General features: G+C 42.7%; 1 protein-coding gene across 3 annotated transcripts in view; it reads left to right on the top strand.

Moving 5' to 3' along the window:
* Positions 1 to 19,622, top strand: part of cntn3a.1 (contactin 3a, tandem duplicate 1) — a 114,919-nt gene that overhangs the window by 89,688 nt on the left and 5,609 nt on the right. For all 3 annotated transcript variants that reach the window (XM_055187504.2, XM_055187505.2, XM_055187503.2), the window contains 7 exons: positions 636 to 763; positions 6,158 to 6,333; positions 6,656 to 6,773; positions 6,875 to 7,033; positions 18,197 to 18,346; positions 18,608 to 18,678; positions 18,985 to 19,219. In XM_055187504.2, coding sequence (XP_055043479.2) covers positions 636 to 763; positions 6,158 to 6,333; positions 6,656 to 6,773; positions 6,875 to 7,033; positions 18,197 to 18,346; positions 18,608 to 18,678; positions 18,985 to 19,219 — 1,037 coding nt within the window. The remainder of the gene's footprint in view (positions 1 to 635; positions 764 to 6,157; positions 6,334 to 6,655; positions 6,774 to 6,874; positions 7,034 to 18,196; positions 18,347 to 18,607; positions 18,679 to 18,984; positions 19,220 to 19,622) is intronic.

The following is a 19,622-nucleotide window of genomic DNA, read 5'->3' as shown; positions in this document are numbered from 1 at the left end:
GATCAACTATCTCTTTAAATTCTTGTAATTTGGTTCACCAAATATAGTCTGGGACAATAGTATATGTAGCCACATTAGCGCTACAATTTTCTAACAAACACATTTAGAAAAGCTTTTGGGTAAAATAAACCAGTCAGTCAGTGGCTGTGGGCGGGGCTTTGTTTGTGTGACATCACATTAACCAGAGAATTCAATCAGCATGCCTAATGAGACTGCTCCTGTTAAATGATGAATAAAAAGAAGGAGAGGGTGTTTTTTTATTGTAGGGTGGATGTGTTCGCACAATGCCAACACACATTTATGTCCATTATGTTTTGCATAATTTGTGCCCTTTAAGGATGTCCTGTATAATTCAATATAACTTTGTTTTAAAGACTTTATAAAGTGTGTAATTTCGGGATGTTAAAATCCTAACAGTCCTAACAATGCCTTGAATTGTTTTGCAAGCATCGCAGCACTCAAACCTTTTGGCGAAATCACCAATTACACAGCTCAGACGTTCAGCCGAATTGCCCATTGATCTTTGTGACCAGACTAAAGTGCATTGATCCTCGGTGTAATATAATATCTGATTTCGGGTTTTGTTTATATGGATGGATGTAATTGCACTGTTTTCATTTCAATTTGTCGTCTAGAGTCTCTGTGCTGGATAATGGCAGTCTCCGGATATCAAACATCACGAAACAAGACGCAGGTCTATACACTTGTGTGGCGAGAAACCAGTTTGGAGTGGCAAGCAGTGCTGGCACACTAGTGGTTAAAGGTATGCTGGGATACTTTGTACGATGTTATTTGCATTATTTTATGCTAAATGATGATCTCTGATAGATCTAAAGCATGCGCCACTATTAAAGTAAAGCACACACAGGCTGGATATCTCCACAGACTCTAGATGAACTGTGCTTGTGGTTAATGGGGAATTGATTTATTTGACTAGCATTAGAGACGCATGATATGTGTGGAAATAACAGTGCTGTTTATTAAGGGTTGAATCAATCTAAAACTCTTTTTTGCAAATCAGTGGGTTCTTCAGGCACTTGACAGGAGACAATAACAATACCAACACTATTAAAACAGCAGTTCATTGGGCTCTTTTGTTTTTGAAGTTTTTTTTTATAGAAACTCTCTCGTTCTCATTTCCACATGAAAGCCACAATACAGAATACATGTTCATCTGACATGATCATTTGCAAACAGTCAGATTGTTCTCCAAAATTCACATGTTTGCCAAGCACAGTGTATAACAAAATATGAATAATTCAGTACAAGAGAAGATCCAGAGAATATACTGGCACTAATGATTCAAGCTTCATTAGTTAACTCAAACAGCTGTTTTGAGGATGCCCTGTTCTCCAACGTCCTTTAAAATCATCCATTTCATGTGAAGAATGAAGAGGGATGCATTAAAGGGATAGTTCGGCCAAAAATGATATTAAACCCATGATTTACTCACCTCAAAGCCGTTCGAGATGCATATGTCCATCATCTTTTTTACAGATGAACACATTTTCAGTTATTTTATAAAATGTCTTATATCTTCCAGCTGCTAAACAGTAAAGTTACGGGGTCCAGCACCTTCAAGTCCAAAAAAATTTGCATATATCCTTCCCCAAAGAAATCGGCTCCAGGATGATAAACAAAGGCCTTCTGAGGGTAATCCGTGCAGTGTTGTTGTAGAAATATCCATATTTAAAACTTTACAAACGAAAATAACTACCTTCCGTTAGTGCCACTATCTTAAACTCCTCTGTATTCAGGAGAAAGTATCAGCATAGTGTATGTACATTTCTTAGTGACATATGACAGATGTGAAGGTCGGGGGAACAGAGCAGCAGCAGAGAAACCTCTGTAAACTGCGTACGATTAAGATGGCGGCGTTACCGGAAGCTAGTTATTTTCGTTTATAAAAACTTTATAAAGTTTTAATTTCTACAACAAAACGGTGCAGATTATTTTGTGCCGTTTGGATTTATTTTGTGAAGGATGGATGCACATTTTTTGGACTTGAAGGACGTGGACCCCGTAACTTTACATTTGATTAACTGAAAGAACTAAAACATTTTCTAAAATATCCAAAAATGTATTTGTCTGAAAATGATGAACATATGCATCTCGGACGGCTTCGGGGTGAGTAAACCATGGGTTCAATACGAGGGGCAACCTTCCATTATCTCTGATAAAGCCAATACGGAAGTGATTTAAACTGCAATTCATCGACTGGCCGCTTGAGGCTGGCTCCAAAAGGGAGTCAATTCCCATAGACCTCCATGGTAAAATGGCCAACTTTACAGTAGACAATAATATGTTTACAGCCTGGTACAAAAAGTGTTTTTGGTCTATATAGCTAATTTTCCCTTCATTACAACTCTGAGGGGGTGAATTTTTTTGTAATTTATCAGTTTAAATTACATTCAGCCATTAAGTTCTGCATAATTAAGGACGTGGCCACTTGAGTGATGGGTGAACTGCCAATGCTGTCATTAGAGTCGAGCTAGGCGGGCATGGTTTTAGCAACCAGTCACCTCAGCTTCTCCCACGTCCCGTCTTTTTACCCATTTTTGGATATCCGAGAGTAATCCGTGGTGACGCGTGACCAAGATGGTGACGGCAGACATCACCTACTTTAACTCTTTCACCACCATTAACGAGATATCTCGTCAATTAAGAGAAAACGCTTCCCCGCCAATTACGAGATTTTCCGTCTTTCAGCAATACCGCTATTATCCACCAGGTGGCGCCCTTCCGCAACTTTTTAAACCCGGAAGTATTGCCCTATGACAAGCTGCTGCATGTCCGTGTCTGTTTTAAAGATCGCTCTGAATGGGATTTCTATGAAAAGTCCGTCACAAAAATGGAATTATCTCTGCTTTTTGCTCAAAATGTGGTGTTTTTGTAGAAACCTACCCATATTCAAAAGCTGATTACAACAGAACCACTGAAGGTAGGATGAAACGTTTTTTTTTTGTTTGAAAGCAGAGGGTCTGTTCTTTCATTTGGTATATTGTATGTTTATATATTTAAAGAAGAACATTTTCTGGAAGGCATTAAACTTTGGTGAAAATCATGAAAAACGCTGGCGCTGGCTGGCAACTTTTTTAAAAAACGCTGGCGGTGAAAAAGTTAAGCTTCAAAAACGAACTTCAGAAACCTATAGGTAATTTTCCTGACACTACGTCTATCTTTTTTTACAGTCTATGTGCCTAACAACACCCCTTAGCTGTTATAAAATGCACTGTAACACCACTGCTTCGCGGGGCTTATTGCGTTTATAAAACGGTTACTTCATATGCATAGCAGAATTTAATTAAATGAAACACAAATAAGTTGTTATTATATTACAAATATTACTCTTCCGTCAAACAAAGTAGTTCCTCAGAATCAAGTGTGGTTGTCACCCAAAAATGATCTTCTTTAAAAAAACATAAAATATCAAATGAAATAACAGACCATCCGCTTTCAAACAACAACAAAAAAAGTTTCATCCTACCTTCATTTGTTCTCTTATCACCTTTCAAATTTTCGAGATAATTCCATTTTTGTGAAGAAGTTTTGTAAGAGATCAGATTCAGAGCCTGATCAAAACTTACACAGGGTTTTTAGTGTTGAGTGAATGCATCAGTGTTTAAGTTGGGTAAGATCGCCACCTAGTGGATAAAAGCGGAAATATGAATTTGAGGTAGAAACTCCTCAGGGAACGTTCTCTCTTTATTGACGAAATGACTCAACAATATTTGTGACCTGATCCAGCAAAATGAGTCACAGTGACCCAAATTTCAAAATTGAGATTTTGGTATCAATTGAAAGAGGAGATCATAAGCTTTCAAATGATATCATAGTCAAAGTCATACCTTGAATGGTTTTAAAGATATAGACATTTGAATTAAGGTTGTCTGTCCTCTTTTTCCAACTGAAAACCTGAGAAAAACACCTTTAAAGTTTTTTTTGCCAGTTTTTTGTAGATATCTTTCAAAATCCAAATCCATTGCATTTTAAAGGGATAAACGATTTATTTTACAGCTTAGTTTGACCAAAGAAATAAATGCTATTACAATAAACCAAGAAACAAGCTTATAAATCAAACAGAATGATGTTTATTGAAAATGTGAAGTAACAGAAAGGTTTCTGTGATGGCTGGGGTTTGAGTTAGGGGGAGGGAATGTCTATGGAATGTCCCCACAAAACATGGAAACCAGAATGTTTGTTTGTTTGTGTGTGTGTGTGTGTGTGTGTGTGTGTGTGCGTGCGTGCGTGCGTGCGTGCGTGCGTGCGCGCGTTCGCGTGTACGTTTTCGCGTGTGTGTGCGCGCGCGAGAAATTGAGAGAGGCAGAGAGACAAGCAAAAAGAAAACAAATAATGCTTGCCTATGCAATCATATCTTTGTGTAGGTTAGTTGACAATAACAGTGTAAACAATTAAAAAAGGAGTTAAATAGGAGAGGAGAGTGCTGCGAGGCTGACAGGAGGATGGCTGGACCAATCGCGTGCCCCGGGGTTTCCCATTGACAAGTGATCAGCGTTTATGAAGATTTCTGATTGGCTCTAAAACAACGTGTAACACCATATTTGGAGAGATACGTTTCAGGGGATCCCCGGGAGATGCTCGGAGGTGACGAGAGGATTTGAGAAAAGCAATTTCCAGCAAATTTAGTAAAACTGTTTCAACTTTAATAGTCATTTAAACACCTTTACTCAATTATTTGGACTACAAAACTTTGGGAGATTATTTTTGAATGTGTGTTCTTTGAAATTAGCTAAAAAAATTTTTTTTGATAATTTCATTGTTTTTCTACATTATCGGCTCATATCTTAAAATAGAACGTTGCGACTTCCGACTCATTTCGCCAGAGCGGGTCACATTTATTGTCATTTATCTGGATATCACCATTAATTGTGCAATTGTAGACAAATTAAAATATGATTAAAGAGTGTGATGTTTATTTTCATAAATCAGTACGCAGCAACAGTGGCACAGTGATACTTATGTAATGCGGTCTGAACCGTGGGGTTACCGGGGTATTTTATCACGGCTTAGAACTCGTTTCAACCAATCAGAATGAAGAACCTGCCCATTTATAATATAATTTTTGGCCGAACTATCCCTTTAAAAAAGCAACAAAAAAAATCTGATGACTGGCTTGACATTTTTATTGATTTATTATAATATGACTTGACACCCAGTCAAACAAATATTTACAAACACATTTATGTCGTCACTCTATATTTTTGGAGATGACAAGAGAACCCAAGCACAGACGATGTCGGGGAAGTGAACAATGAACATTTATTTATACAAAACACAGAAAACAAAAGCCCACATAGGGGCAAAACAACAATGAACACGGTCTTTACAAAAACACTGACTTAACACTCATATGACGACTTAGATATAACATTAAACTGAATGATAAATAAACACAACACTGCACATCAGTACACAATGAACCAGCACAAGACAAGAGACAAGAGGAGATTAAATAAGGGAAACTAATCAAGACAACTAGGGCAACACAGGTGTGTGGGATTAACTAATAATGAATAATTAACAGGGAGAACAGGGGGGGGGGCTAGAGACGAAACACCAGAGGCACATGACCCAATATACAAGGCCATGAGCTTCCACATAGAACATGAGGCTGTCAGAACCCTGCCATCATGATAAAACATACATTTAAAACAAGACTCCTATGGCAGGATCCTGACAATATATTATTAGAATTTGGTGTAGGGTTAAGCGATGAAAAATATGGTCATGAATTAATATGTGCTTTATAAAGTACTAATAAACATTTGAAATCTAGAATCTGAGGGTGCCAATGTTAATAATTGAATTTGTAGAAAAGTGCACCCATGGTAAAGTAGCTTTTGGATTAACGTAAAATTTGACGTCTTGACAACAAATATTTTAGTTGTCCAGTGAGAACGTATAAGAGGTGTCTTTTTCAGAAGAGATGAAAACATAACAGCACACTGACATCTAGTGGAAGTAAAACTGTACTGTTCTGAGCTTCAACACTGTCACATCACAGCTACCAGGTGTTTCTAACAGCCTTGCCGTAATGTACTTATTTCCTACTGCTGTTTCATGTAGCACGGCACAGTGAACTAATAATGTACACCAGTAAATGTGTTTGCTGCTGACCATCACGCTGTTATTACAGAGCCAACCGTCATCATCTCTAAAGCCACTCAGCTGGATGTAACAGTCGGAGAGAGTGTTGTTATCCCATGCCAGGTGACCCGTGACCCCTCCCTCGAAGTCAGATTCACCTGGTTCTTCAATGAGCAGATGATCAACTTCGGAAGCCACGGGGGCTATTTCGAAAAAGTCGGTGGGGTACGTATCATTCCTTAAAGATGTTTTCAGCATGATTTAGTTTTTAAATACTACTTATGGTAGTCAATGGCACTGGCCCATCCATCCATGGGGGTATGTAAACTTTTGGACAGTGTAAATTGTAATTTTTTGTTTATAAATCTTATTCCGAAGCTATTAAAAATACATACATAAAGTTACTTACACCAATTATCATTTTCAGAGGTTTACACTCACCTGACTTTAATGATGAATATTATTGTATGATAAATATTGTTACATTTGATAATAAATACATATTTTTTATAGTGCTTATGTTTTGTATGGCTGTATGTTCTCACAGTCATCCGCTGGTGACATTATGATTCGTAACATTCAACTAAGGCATGCAGGGAGGTACACTTGTGCTGTACAGACTAATGTGGACAGTGGGTCTATAGCAACAGATGTGGTGGTACGAGGTAATGTTTTTTCTGAATAATTATGCATATTTATCATAATTTAGCATTATAGATTTTAATTCTACAAACTAAGAAAATAATCTTGTCCTTTGCACAACCAGGTCCTCCTGGCCCACCCCTGGACATCAGGGTTGATGAGATCACAGAAACAACATCGGTTGTATCCTGGCATCCAGGCCCTGATAACCACAGTCCTGTATTTGCCTACAACATTCAGATCAGAAGCCCTTTCTCTCTCGGATGGCAGGCTGCCAAAACAGGTGCGCATGAATTGTTGGCTTGAATTAAAATGCTGGGCTTTTCGAAATGATCTGTGAGCGTGTTGTATAGTCATTAATGAAGTTAGATTAGTTTGGCGCAAGGCCTATAAATTCTTTTCAGTGCTTTAATCACAGTGATATTTCATAGTCTATTTCATAAAGCCTGTTTAGAGGCATATAATTGTTTAGACATAATGTCCACGATCCATCTGTCCATTGACTGAACACCAGTTAAATACTGTGCATAAAATTGTAAGGAAACTCCAATTAGATTATCTTATTGTTATATAACTTCCTGGAGCCTAAGGCTGTGTCCAAATAGCTCCCTAAAAAAAAAACTATTTTACGTGGTATCCGAAATTATAGTGGTCATTATTTGGTGCACTCATTCAACTTCACAATGCATCGCAATAATGAGGGTACAACTGACTTACACAGCTAGCCGCTACTCGTCCACCGAATAAATTCTCGCGTCTCGCCGGAGGATGGCGTTCGCATTGCAGTGCTTCCGGTGAGCTCAAGTGTTCAAATTCACTCACTTATTTTCATTCACTTCTTCGAGTAAACTATGTTACTGGACTAATGTAGGGAATAGTGAATGAGGGTATAGCGGGCTATTTTCGGACACAGCCTATGTGTTTTATCAGTCCACCATGCAAAAACATGCACCGTGTATATGCCTGCATGCAAGGTAAAAAACGTATCAGTGTATGAAAAATTTTGCTATGTTAATTTTTGTGGCACTTACTAGAAACTAGATAATCATCATTATATATTAAAGGGGCCATGGCATGAAAATCTGACTTTTTCTATGTTTAAGTGCTATGATTGGGTCCCCAGTGCTTTTATCAACCTAGAAAATGTCAAAAAGATCAACCCAGTAACTTAGTTTTGGTAAACCATTCTCTACAAGCACATGAAAAAATAGGTCGTTGAAATTTGGCTCTCCTTATGATGTCATAAGGAGCTCTTATTATAATAATACCGCCCCTTAATCTGCACTATCCAACCACAGCACTGCCATTTAGTGCAGAGAAAAGCACAATTGAGTTTTAATTGCAACAAACCACCATTATTGTGATCAGTGTTTGAATTTCATCAATTCATTTGCATTTTAAAGAACACATAAACGGCACATTTTTGCACACACCTACAAAGTGTCAATTTTAACATGCTATAATAAATTATTTATATGATATTTTGAGCTAAAACTTTACATGTGTGCTCTGGGGACACTAAAGATTTATTTGACACTTCACTGTAAGGTTGTATTTGTTAGCATTAGAAAATGCTTTAGCTAACATAAACTAACAATAAAAAAAAACATTTCAGCATTTTTCATCTTTGTTAAAGGCACAATATGTAGTAAAATATCCAAAAACCACTTGCACAGTGTGATATATTTTTCATGCTGTCATGTATTTACACTATCCCAGGGATTTGTAAATTACAAATAATTGCTCATCCCTTGTCATTCTCATCTCATAATGACACTATCTGCACTATACTCGGTTTCCACTTGTGAATTCCATTCCATCTCTGGAAGATGACATCCCATCTCCCGTCGTTCCTCTCTCCTTCAAAACATCTTTAAGATTTCCTTTTGTTGTTGTTATTGTGTAATAGCCACCTCTAGTGGTAAAATGTATACATTGTGCCTTAAACCACAATTTTGACAGGTACTTTTCATTTTCAAAATGTTAGTAAATGCTTAAATAAACATGTACTAAAATGAATAAATTCTGTAGAAAGGTTGTTTATTGTTAGCTAACAAAGCATTTGTGACCTTGCTGACAAAATTAGTCAGAATGAGCAAATTTCAAAAAAAGCTATTTATATTTTGACATTCTTTATTAAAAAACACTTCAAAACAATGTATGATTTGTTGGAATCTGACAAAAAAATGACAGAGCTACACCTGTTTAAAGTTGACAGAGTCAGCAAAGTCAATTTTGAGAAAAACATTTGTTAAAGATTTTTAAGCAGTGGTGGCCGATGACTTCTTTTTCCGAGGGTGCTCGATGTGAAGTTGATCACAACATGTATGTAGGCCGTCATGTGTGTGGTTTGTAATTTCAAAATATGTGTTCTGCGTGTCAAGTGATCCTATGTGCATCACGTGTTTTGTCAAAATAAGTGCCTGCTGCAGACGCGTCCAAAGGGTTTATGATAAAAGAAACGCTCACGTTTACCACATAGTCGCATAATCTCATGCGTAATCAGAGTTTAGTGTTAAGTGAGTGTCTTGCGTTTATGTTGTGAACATGAGCGTCTCTTTTATCATGAACAATTTTGACGCCTGTGCACATATTTTGAAAACACAAGCAACACACATGACACTCCGAACACTTATTTTGAATTTGCGCCCTTCAGATGAGCAGTCACAAGCCGCCACTGTTTTTGAGGGTTTAAAAGCAAAATCACTGCTTCCATACCTTAAAATCATGGTAAACTAATAGATTTAGCACACACACAGTCAAAAACGATATCTATAGGAATATATATGTTTAACTTTTTTCTTTCTTTTATTATTTGTTTGACGTTGAGACAGACAGCTTTAAGATATACTGTAATGCACGGATCTAATATAATGTTACACATCAGATATATTTTCCCAACAGTTAACCAAACATTCATTTAAGACATAACAGATTATATTTGTGTAAATTCTTGTCAAAACAGATATTTTTAAAACTGTAATTCTGTGTATAAATCAGGGTTGCACGCTCGTGCATCTGTGTGCATGCTTTGGATCTGTCAGTCAGTGCGAGAAAGGTCGTTTTCATGTCTTAGCGCTCTTAATAACTCTTAACATCAATCAGATCCTGATCTTTATCTCTCTTAATACCTCTTAACATCAGTCAAGGTCCCGAACTTTATCTCTCTTAATAACTATTTTAAAGGGACTCCACTTTTTTTGAAAATAGGCTAATTTTCCAGCTCCCCTAGAATTAAACAATTGAGTTTTAATCTATTCAGCTGATCCCCGGGACTGGCGGTACCAGAAAATCGGCCTAGAATTGGCCTAGAAAATCTCAACTTTTTTAATTTTCTGTCGGTCTTAGTACACAATGTAACGTCTCGGTTACATATGTAACCCTCGTTCCCTGAAGGAAGGGAACGGAGACGTCACGTCGTGACCGACGAATTGGGAACCGCTTCGCGGGTGACCTATCTGCTTCGAGAAACCTTTAAAACGCCAATGAACTTGGCATGCAGATAATTGCATCTGCCGGCGCCGCCCCGCCGCACAGCTATTTAATGAGCGGCAGGTGCAGTTATCAAATCAGCTATTTTTTGCTGAGAAAGCTGGCCAGAAAGAAAAAATTGTCCGGCCGATATCAGCAGTGGAACAGCAAACTGTGGCGACGGGACGTGACGTCTCCGTTCCCTTCCTTCAGGGAACGAGGGTTACATATGTAACCGAGACGTTCCCTTTCAGTCGGTCACTACGACGTCACGTCGTGACCGACGAATTGGGAATCCCTACCAAAGCGCCACTGAAGCTGACCCCTCCAGTGCCTGCGTAAACCCTCCGACTCTCCTCTTTAAGGGAACGGAAATGGGGTTGAAGCAGAGGCCGGTCACTACTTGTTCCTTAACCCACGATAGTGACTAGGCGAACTGGGAAGCGAACTCGTCAGGCGGGACTAAGATCGCTGAGGAAGAAAAACCCTCTAGGGGTCTACCACTAAGGTGATAGATAAAAAGACACGAGGTCTATAAAAAATACACTCTCTTAGCAACACTAGAGAGGCGCGGAACGAACTCCGCTAAGGGAAACGTGGTAAATCATAAACTTTCCACGGAAATACTCACAAAGAAACCACTAGGGGGCGCAATGTGGGCGCTAGCCTCACCCAGATAGTCAAGAATACATCCAGTGAGAGGCTGGCAGCCGATGCTCCGCAACATCGGCTGCCAAGCGGTGGAAAAAGACAAAAAACATTTTTTGTAAAGTTTTTGCCATAATGGCCTTCCATACTGGTGCGGTTTCTGCGCAGCCAAAAAGAAAGGCTCCAAGCCGACACAGGAGCCGTTCCTCGATGTTCTCACTGATCTGATGAGAGAACTCGAGAGGATACCGGCTCAACACGAACACTGTAGAATCTAGTGAACGTATTAGGTGTCGCCCAGCCAGCAGCTCTACAAATATCTGAAAGCGAGGAACCACGAGCCAAAGCCCAAGATGAAGCCACGCTTCTGGTTGAATGGGCTCTCAAACCAAAAGGGCAGGGAATGCCCTGTTTCTCATAAGCCAGGGCGATTGTGTCTACAATCCAGTGAGACATCCTCTGTTTAGTGACAGCTCTCCCTTTCTGCTGACCACCGTAACAGACAAAGAGCTGCTCTGAGGTCCGAAAGCTTTGAGTGCGATTCACATACACACGTAGTGCACGTACAGGACATAACAAAGCCATAGCTGGGTCTGCCTCTTCCAAAGGCAGAGCTTGTAAGTTCACCACTTGATCCCTAAAGGGAGTGGTGGGAACTTTAGGCACGTAGCCCGGCCGGGGTCTCAGTGTAACGCTGGATTCAGCCGGCCCGAACTGAAGGCACGAATCGTTGACCGAGAATGCATGAAGATCCCCTATCCTCTTAATAGAAGCCAGTGCGAGGAGCATCAAAGTTTTCATAGTGAGAAACTTGACACTCACCGTCTGCAGAGGCTCGAACGGGCAGTCCCTGAGAGCGTTCAGCACCATGGACAGGTCCCAAGGAGGAATAGAGGGAGGACGCGAAGGATTGAGCCTCCGTGCACCTCTTAAAAACCTAATGACCAGATCGTGCTGACCCACAGATCTACCGTCTATGGGTGCGTGATGCGCGGATATTGCCGCGATATCTACTTTAATAGTAGACGGTGACAGCCTCTTCTCCAAGCGGTGCTGGAGATATGAAAGCACAATACTGATCGGGCATTCTCGGGGGTCCTCTCGTTGAGAAGTACACCAAACAACAAACAGGTTCCATTTCAGCGTATACGCCTGTCTCGTAGACGGCGCTCGCGCTGCAGCGATGGTGTTAGATACCGCCGGGGGTAAATCACCTACAACCTCCGCGCCCCGTCCAGAGACCACACATGGAGGTTCCACAGATCGGGACGGGGGTGCCATAATGTGCCCCCTTCTTGAGACAGAAGGTCCCTCCTCAGGGGAATCCTCCAGGGAGGGGCTGTCGCGAGGAGAGTGAGCTCTGGAAACCAACTCCTGGTGGCCCAATATGGAGCAACTAAAAGAATTTTCTCCTCGTCCTCCCTGACTTTGCACAATGTCTGTGCAATGAGGCGCACTGGGGGAAATGCGTATTTGCGAAGACCTCTCGGCCAGCTGTGCGCCAATGCATCCACGCCGAGTGATCCCTCGTTCAGTGAATAAAATAGGTGACAGTGGGTTGTTTCTGGAGATGCAAACAGATCTATCTGCGCTCTGCCGAAACGTCTCCAAATCAGCTGGACCGATTGAGGGTGGAGTCGCCATTCGCCGGGGCGCGCTGCTCGGGAAAGCGCGTCTGCCGCTACGTTGAGCGACCCCGGGATGTGAATGGCACGAAGAGACCTCAGATTCTTCTGACTCCAAAAGAGGAGATGGCGGGCGAGATGCGACATGTGACGAGAGCGCACTCCGCCTTGTTGATTGATATACGCAACAGTCGCAATGTTGTCTGTGCGAACTAATACATCTTTGCCTCTCAACTCGCTGCTGAAGCGGACGAGCGCAAGATATACAGCCCACAGTTCTCGGCAATTTATGTGCCAATGCAGCTGAGGTGATGTCCATACTCCTGAAGCTGCAAGCTCGCCATACGTGGCTCCCCACCCCGTGTTGGAGGCATCTGTGCATGCTATCGCATGTCTGGAGACCTGTCTCAGTGGCACCCCCGCCCTGAGAAAGGCTGGGTCTGACCACGGGGTTAATGTGAGACGGCATTTCGGTGGGATCGAGACACGGTGAAAGCCGGTTAGCCACGCTCTCCTCGGGACTCGGTCGTGAAGCCAATGCTGAAGCGGTCTCATATGCAGCAAACCGAGTGGCGTTACAGCCGCGGCTGCAGCCATATGCCCCAGTAATTTCTGAAATTGTTTCAGAGGGACCGCAGTCTTGCCCGAAAACGTATTCAAGCAAGCCAGAATCGACTGAACGCGCGCCTCCGTGAGGCGTGCTGTAAGATTGACCGAATCCAATTCCATGCCGAGAAAAGAGTTCTTCTGTGTCGGGCACAGTTTGCTCTTCTCTCGGTTGACCTGAAGACCGAGACGGGCGAGGTGTTTGAGCACCCGATCTAGATGAGTGCAAAGCATTTGACGCGACTGTGCTATAATGAGCCAATCGTCGAGATATGCCAAGATGCGAACACCGCTCTCTCTGAGAGGTTTTAAAGCACCCTCTGCCACTTTTGTGAAGACGCGGGGAGAGAGAGAGAGCCCGAACGGTAAGACTTTGTACTGATATGCTTTTCCCTCGAACGCAAAGCGGAGAAACGGCCTGTGCCGGGGAAGGATTGAGACATGAAAGTACGCGTCCTTCAGGTCGATGGCTGCAAACCAATCCTGTGGGCGAATGCATTGAAATATGGTTTTCTGCGTAAGCATTTTGAACGGCATCTTGTGAAGTGCTCGATTCAGAACGCGCAGATCCAGGATCGGTCGCAACCCGCCGCTTTTCTTGGGTACAATAAAGTAAGGGCTGTAAAACCCTGACCTCATCTCGGCTGGAGGAACCGGCTGAATCGCGTCTTTCGCCAATAAGACAGCAATTTCTGCACGTAGTACGTGCGCATCGGCGGGTTTCACTATAGTGAAACGGATGCCCGTAAATTTGGGAGGTCGCCGGGCGAATTGTATCGCATAGCCAAGACGGATCGTGCGTAAAAGCCAGCGCGACGGACTGGGAAGTTGTTGCCAAGCTTCCAGATACCGGGCGAGGGGAATTAACGGCACAATCGTAGTACCCGCGGCGAGCGGAACGGCGGTGCTCGATGACGCGCTCTCTTGGGCTGCGTTGACATGTGTATTGTGAGAATGAGCACTCACCTGACTCCGCTGATGGATGGCTGCGCGGGGAAGACTCTGATGAAGATATCTCGGTGCGCTTAACACATCCTTTGGCGAGAGAGGAGGGGGAGAACGTAGGGTTATGAGCCCATCCGTCACACCCGACTGTCTCTGATGACCTGGAGGAGGAAGAGGAATTCGCTCTTTTTGTGGTTTTGTGGGTGCCGGCTGAAAAGCCGGCGGAACAGAAATTAAAGAAAACCAAAGATTCCCCACCCGGTCCTCCTCCGGGGGGGGGAGTGGTGCGTTCACCATCTCCCGAAGAGCGATCCCCTCCACCTCCAGGTCGCCCATCTCAGGGCCGCTTAGATTTTCGCTTTCCACCAGGCTTAGCGGGCTGAGCGGGCGGGGCGGGCTGCTGACGGCCGGTTCCTCGCTTTCTTGGACGGCCCCGATGAGGAACGGAGGCCGGCCGCCGCTGCAGGACGCCCTCGGCGAGGGGCAGACTGAGGTGCCGACGTCGACGGGGCAGGTGCTGGTCTCTTCCGACGCGGCATGATGTTAGCCAGAGCCTCAGTCTGCTTCTGGGTGGCGGAGACCTGTTGTGCGAAGTCTTCCACCGCCTCGCCGAACAGGCCGGCCTGGGACACCGGGGCGTGTAGAAGCCGGGTTTTATCGGCATCCCGCATGTCCGCAAGGCACAGCCAGAGGTGGCGCTCCTGGACCACCAAGGTGGACATAGCACGACCGACGGCCTGTGCGGTGGTCTTGGTCGCACGTAGCGCCAGATCCGTAGCCGCACGCAGGTCTTTAAAGACCGCCGAATCGTGACCTCCCTCGTGCAGGTCCTTCAGAGCCTTAGCCTGATGAACCTGCAACAAAGCCATGGCATGTATGGCAGAGGCCGCCTCCCCACAAGCCCGATATGCAGACTCCGTCAAAGCTGACGAATGCCTGCAAGCCTGTGAGGGAAGGGTAGGACGGTCCTTCCAGTAGGAGACGCCGGCAGGACACAGCTGCATCGCTACCGAGCGCTCCACTGTCGGGATACCGGCATACCCTTTAGCGGCCCCCCCCATCGAGGGAGGTGAGGGGTGATGGCTGATGCGGACGGTTCCGGGAGGAAAACGGGGTTTTCCACGTCCGAGTCAGCTCATCATGCACCTCGGGAAAGAAAGGTACCGGTGGGGAAGACTGTGAAGCCCGTGCAGCCCCAAAGTACCAATCGTCTAGGCGGGACGGTACGGGAGGGGGAGGAGCTCTCCACTCCAACCCGACCGTCTCCGCGGCCCGAGCGAGCATGGCCGTCATCTCCGGGTTGAGATCGGGAACCGCAACCCTTCCCGAAGGAGGGAGAGGCTCGGGATCCACGTCCGAAAGTGACGGCCCCCCCTCCGATGTTACGACAGACACCGAATCCTCGGGAGGTCCGACAGAGGTAGAAAGCGATGCAGAACGCGCGCTCTCCGTCTCCATCGGAACCTCAGATGGTTGCGGATCCGGTGGCTGAGGGCCGCTGGACGAACCAGCTTGCCGATTCAGCACCGTGAGGCGGAGGTCGTCTCTCCGTAGCTTCACAGCCGCCTTCTTAGCGGTGATCAGCAACGGAGGGCGGCGTTCCCGGAGAAACGCCACACGACCCCGCAGATCCGCAAGAGTCAGGCTCTCGCAAGCGGAGCATGTCCCTCCCATGAAAGCTGCTTCAGCATGCTGGAGACCCAGACATGAGAGACAGCGATCATGTCCATCGCGAGGACCCATGTATTTGCCGCATCCAGAAGTCGAACACGGACGAAAAGACATCTTTAAAAAGACGCTTTAACGCCCGTGAGCAGTGAACGGCTGTCTTTAAAAAGACGCAAGTTCAGCTGCAGCTCTTTTAGGGGAAATCACTCTTTTAGCTGTGTAGTTGATGAAGCACACAGGGAGGAGAACGCACACACTCAAATAAAGAGAGTGAAAAGAAAGAGGTGGAAAACACTCGCGAGCCTCGCTGTGGTGCCTTCGCCCAACCAACTGACACGCAGAGATCTATTTCACAGGATCAGAGCAGCTTCTCGTGAGCAGTGTTTGTCTGCCAGCTTTCGAAGCTAAAAAGCTGATTTGATAACTGCACCTGCCGCTCATTAAATAGCTGTGCGGCGGGGCGGCGCCGGCAGATGCAATTATCTGCATGCCAAGTTCATTGGCGTTTTAAAGGTTTCTCGAAGCAGATAGGTCACCCGCGAAGCGGTTCCCAATTCGTCGGTCACGACGTGACGTCGTAGTGACCGACTGAAAGGGAACTACAGAAGATTCAAGTTTTAAATAGGAAAAATTATCAAAACTCTTTGGTCATTTTTTAACGCGATGCTAATGGTGGTGTTGTAGTTCTCGAGACCGGTCTTGGTCTCGTCTTGGAATCGACCGCATTTTACTCGGTCTCTTCTCGGTCTCAGACAAAGAGGACTCAGAATTTTATTTCAAGACCGGTCTAGACCACAACTGATGGCACATCACAAATGTATTTTTATTATTAATTTTATGCAGTTTATTCTGGTTTGGCATATGATGTTGGCATTGTTTAAGCATTGTTTAAGTTTCTCCCAATGACAATTTTTCTAATTTTATTACTAAAAACACCTGCATTGTGTTAAGTGGAAAAGCCATGGAAAGACAGTTCAGAATAAATGGTTGATTTCAGCTCTTTAGTGTTTGTTCACTTTTATTTGCTTATAGACAAAGATAAATTCCCACGTATCTGCAATGCCTTTGATTATTTTATCTCTGACAAGACGTGCCTAATATTCCACATTTTATCATAAGTGTTTTAATGCAGTGACTTGCACTGGTCTTGATCTTGTCTTGGTCTCGGCCTGTCTTGGTCTTGGTCTTGAGTTGGTCTCGACCCTTTAAAGTCTTGGTCTTGTCTCAGTCTCTGCCTGTCTTGGTCTTGGTCATGACTTGGTCTCGGTTTAGGTGGTCTTGCCTACTACACTAGCTAATGGTCTAATCAGATTCAATGGGTTGTGCTAAGCTATGCTAAAAGACCAAGAGATCAGCTGAATGGATTCCAAAATGGTAAAAAATCAAAAGTTTAAATCAAGGGAAGTTGGAAAATTAGCCTATTTTCAAAATAGAGTGTCCCTTTAACATCAAGTCCTGCACTCTATTCCTGCATGTTTTAAAACTGAAACCAAAGATCTGCATGTTAATGAACACGCATCTTTGTATAGGTTAAGCATTTAGGGCGCTACACCTCTCAGAAAATGTACAAATAATGATCATTTTAGATGTTTAATGACTATTTATAGTAGGGTGCATAACGATTAATCGCGATTAATCTAGAATAAAAGTTTTTGTTTACAGCATATATGTGTGTGAACTGTGTGTATAATAACTTTGTGTAGATAAATGCACACACATGCATGTATATATTTATGAAATGTTTACATGTGTATATACATTTGTATATTTATGTATAATTTATATTATAAATACTTAATATATACATATATTTTTTTTCTTAAAATTATACATGTATGTGTGCATATTTATTTATACATCATTATTATACACAGTTCAAATACATATATGATGTAAACAAAAACTTTTATTCTGCTATAGATTAATCGCGATTAATCGTTATGCATCCATTATTTAGAGCATTGACATCGCTAGACGAGGGCTTAATGTACGGATTTTTATTGAGGGCTTAATGTACGGATTTTTATAAAAACCTCAATCTACATTTCATACTTACTTTTGTCTCTAGTTCAAAATTGCACTGTGTGCATTACGACTCATTTTGCCAGCACGGGTCACATTTAATGTTAACAAAAGCAACCTGTAAAGTGTTACCAACTTAGTTTTCTGAATTATATCTGTAAATAAACTGTATGAATTTTAGTAAATTAAGATTAAAAAAATACATAGTTCTCGATTTCCATCGTGCATAGTCTGTCTTAGATCATTTATTCTTCCTTATTTTCTTCCGTGTTTTCTTGTGTAGCACCTTGGCCATGGAGAAAATTTTGTTTCACCTTGTACAAGCTGTACATGCTTGAAATGACAACAAAGCTACTCTGACTCTGTTGACTTATATTGTGATGCCCTAGAAGAAGATGTAAAGCACACCAGAGATACTCAAGCATATACAAGGCTTAGTTGTTATTTTCTCTCTGTTTCAGTGCCAGAGACTCTAGGAGGAGATCAGCTGACAGCTCGTGTTGTAGAGCTGAGTCCATGGGTGGAATACGAATTCAGAGTTCTGGCCACAAACTCCATAGGCACGGGTGAACCCAGCAAGCCCTCACAAAAAATAAAGACCAAAGACGCATGTGAGTACTACTCACTAGTATGTTTGGCATAGATATATATACTGTATACCTACAGTAAAGGTTAAATCTTAAATGTTAAGTTAAGCTAACTTCACTGTTAACTACAAAGTAAGACAATCCCCTCATGTAGTTTACAGGATTGTCTTTATAGTACAAGGCACAATTTCTACTTGTTTTGATAAGATAAATAGAGGAGTCCTTCAAAAGCATGACTTCTGTTGTGTCTTATCTACTCTTATCTTTTTTTTATAAACGCTGCAGTGCCAAGGACGACCCCAGCAAGAGTTAGCGGTGGAGGTGGCAGTCGCTCTGAGCTTGTCATCACATGGGAGGTAACCGCACATTTAAGTGCATGCAGTTAAGTGTCAACTGTGGACCGTCCACTAGCCTGTATCATTGGCCCTTGTTTAAAATGCAGTTTAGTCAAGCAGAGAAAATGTTTATGGATTTTAGCATTTTGAAATCTTAAAAGAGAGAAAATATGCTCAAGCACCGTGAAAGGGGTTCAACAGTCTGAGCTGAAGCCTTTGGTATAAACTGCTATGATATTATTATCTCCCATTCTGTCCCTCACACACTGCAACGATCGATCGATCTATCCATCCATCCATCACGGTTTTAAATGTGTGGTTCTTCAGCCAGTGCCTGAAGAGCTGCAGTGCGGTCCAGGGTTCGGCTACGTGGTCGCTTTTCGTCCTCTTGGTGGTCAGAACTGGATGCAGGCGGCCGTGACTTCCCCTGATGCATCCAGATATATCTTCAAAAACGATAGCATTCCACCCTTCTCACCGTTTCATGTGAAAGTGGGAGTTTATAACAACAGAGGAGAAGGTCCTTTTGGACCCATCACCACAATATACTCAGCAGAAGATGGTAAGAGACACTACTTACATAAACTAGTTGTGTCGTTGTCCTGTTAGCTTGAAGGTTAAGAAATGTTTTGGGGAATGGTGGGTAGGGATGCATATCAATTAATCGCGATTAATCTATAGCAGAATAAAAGTTTTTGTTTGCATCATATATGTGTGTGTACTGTGTATGATAGCTTTGTATAGTTAAATGCACACACATGCATGTATATATTTAAGCAATGTTTACATGTGTATATACATTTGTATATTTATGTATAATTTATATTATATATAAATATAAATACTTAATATATAAATATATTTTTTTCTTAAAATTATACATGCATGTGTGCATATTTATATATACATAATTATTATACACAGTTCACACACATATATGATGTAAACAAAAACTTTTATTCTGC

The sequence above is a fragment of the Misgurnus anguillicaudatus genome, chromosome 13, assembly GCF_027580225.2.
Source record: "Misgurnus anguillicaudatus chromosome 13, ASM2758022v2, whole genome shotgun sequence".
NCBI classification, from domain to species: Eukaryota; Metazoa; Chordata; class Actinopteri; order Cypriniformes; family Cobitidae; genus Misgurnus; species Misgurnus anguillicaudatus.
The sequence above is the reverse complement of the archived record's forward strand: the minus strand, read 5'-3'. Positions and strand labels throughout refer to the sequence as shown.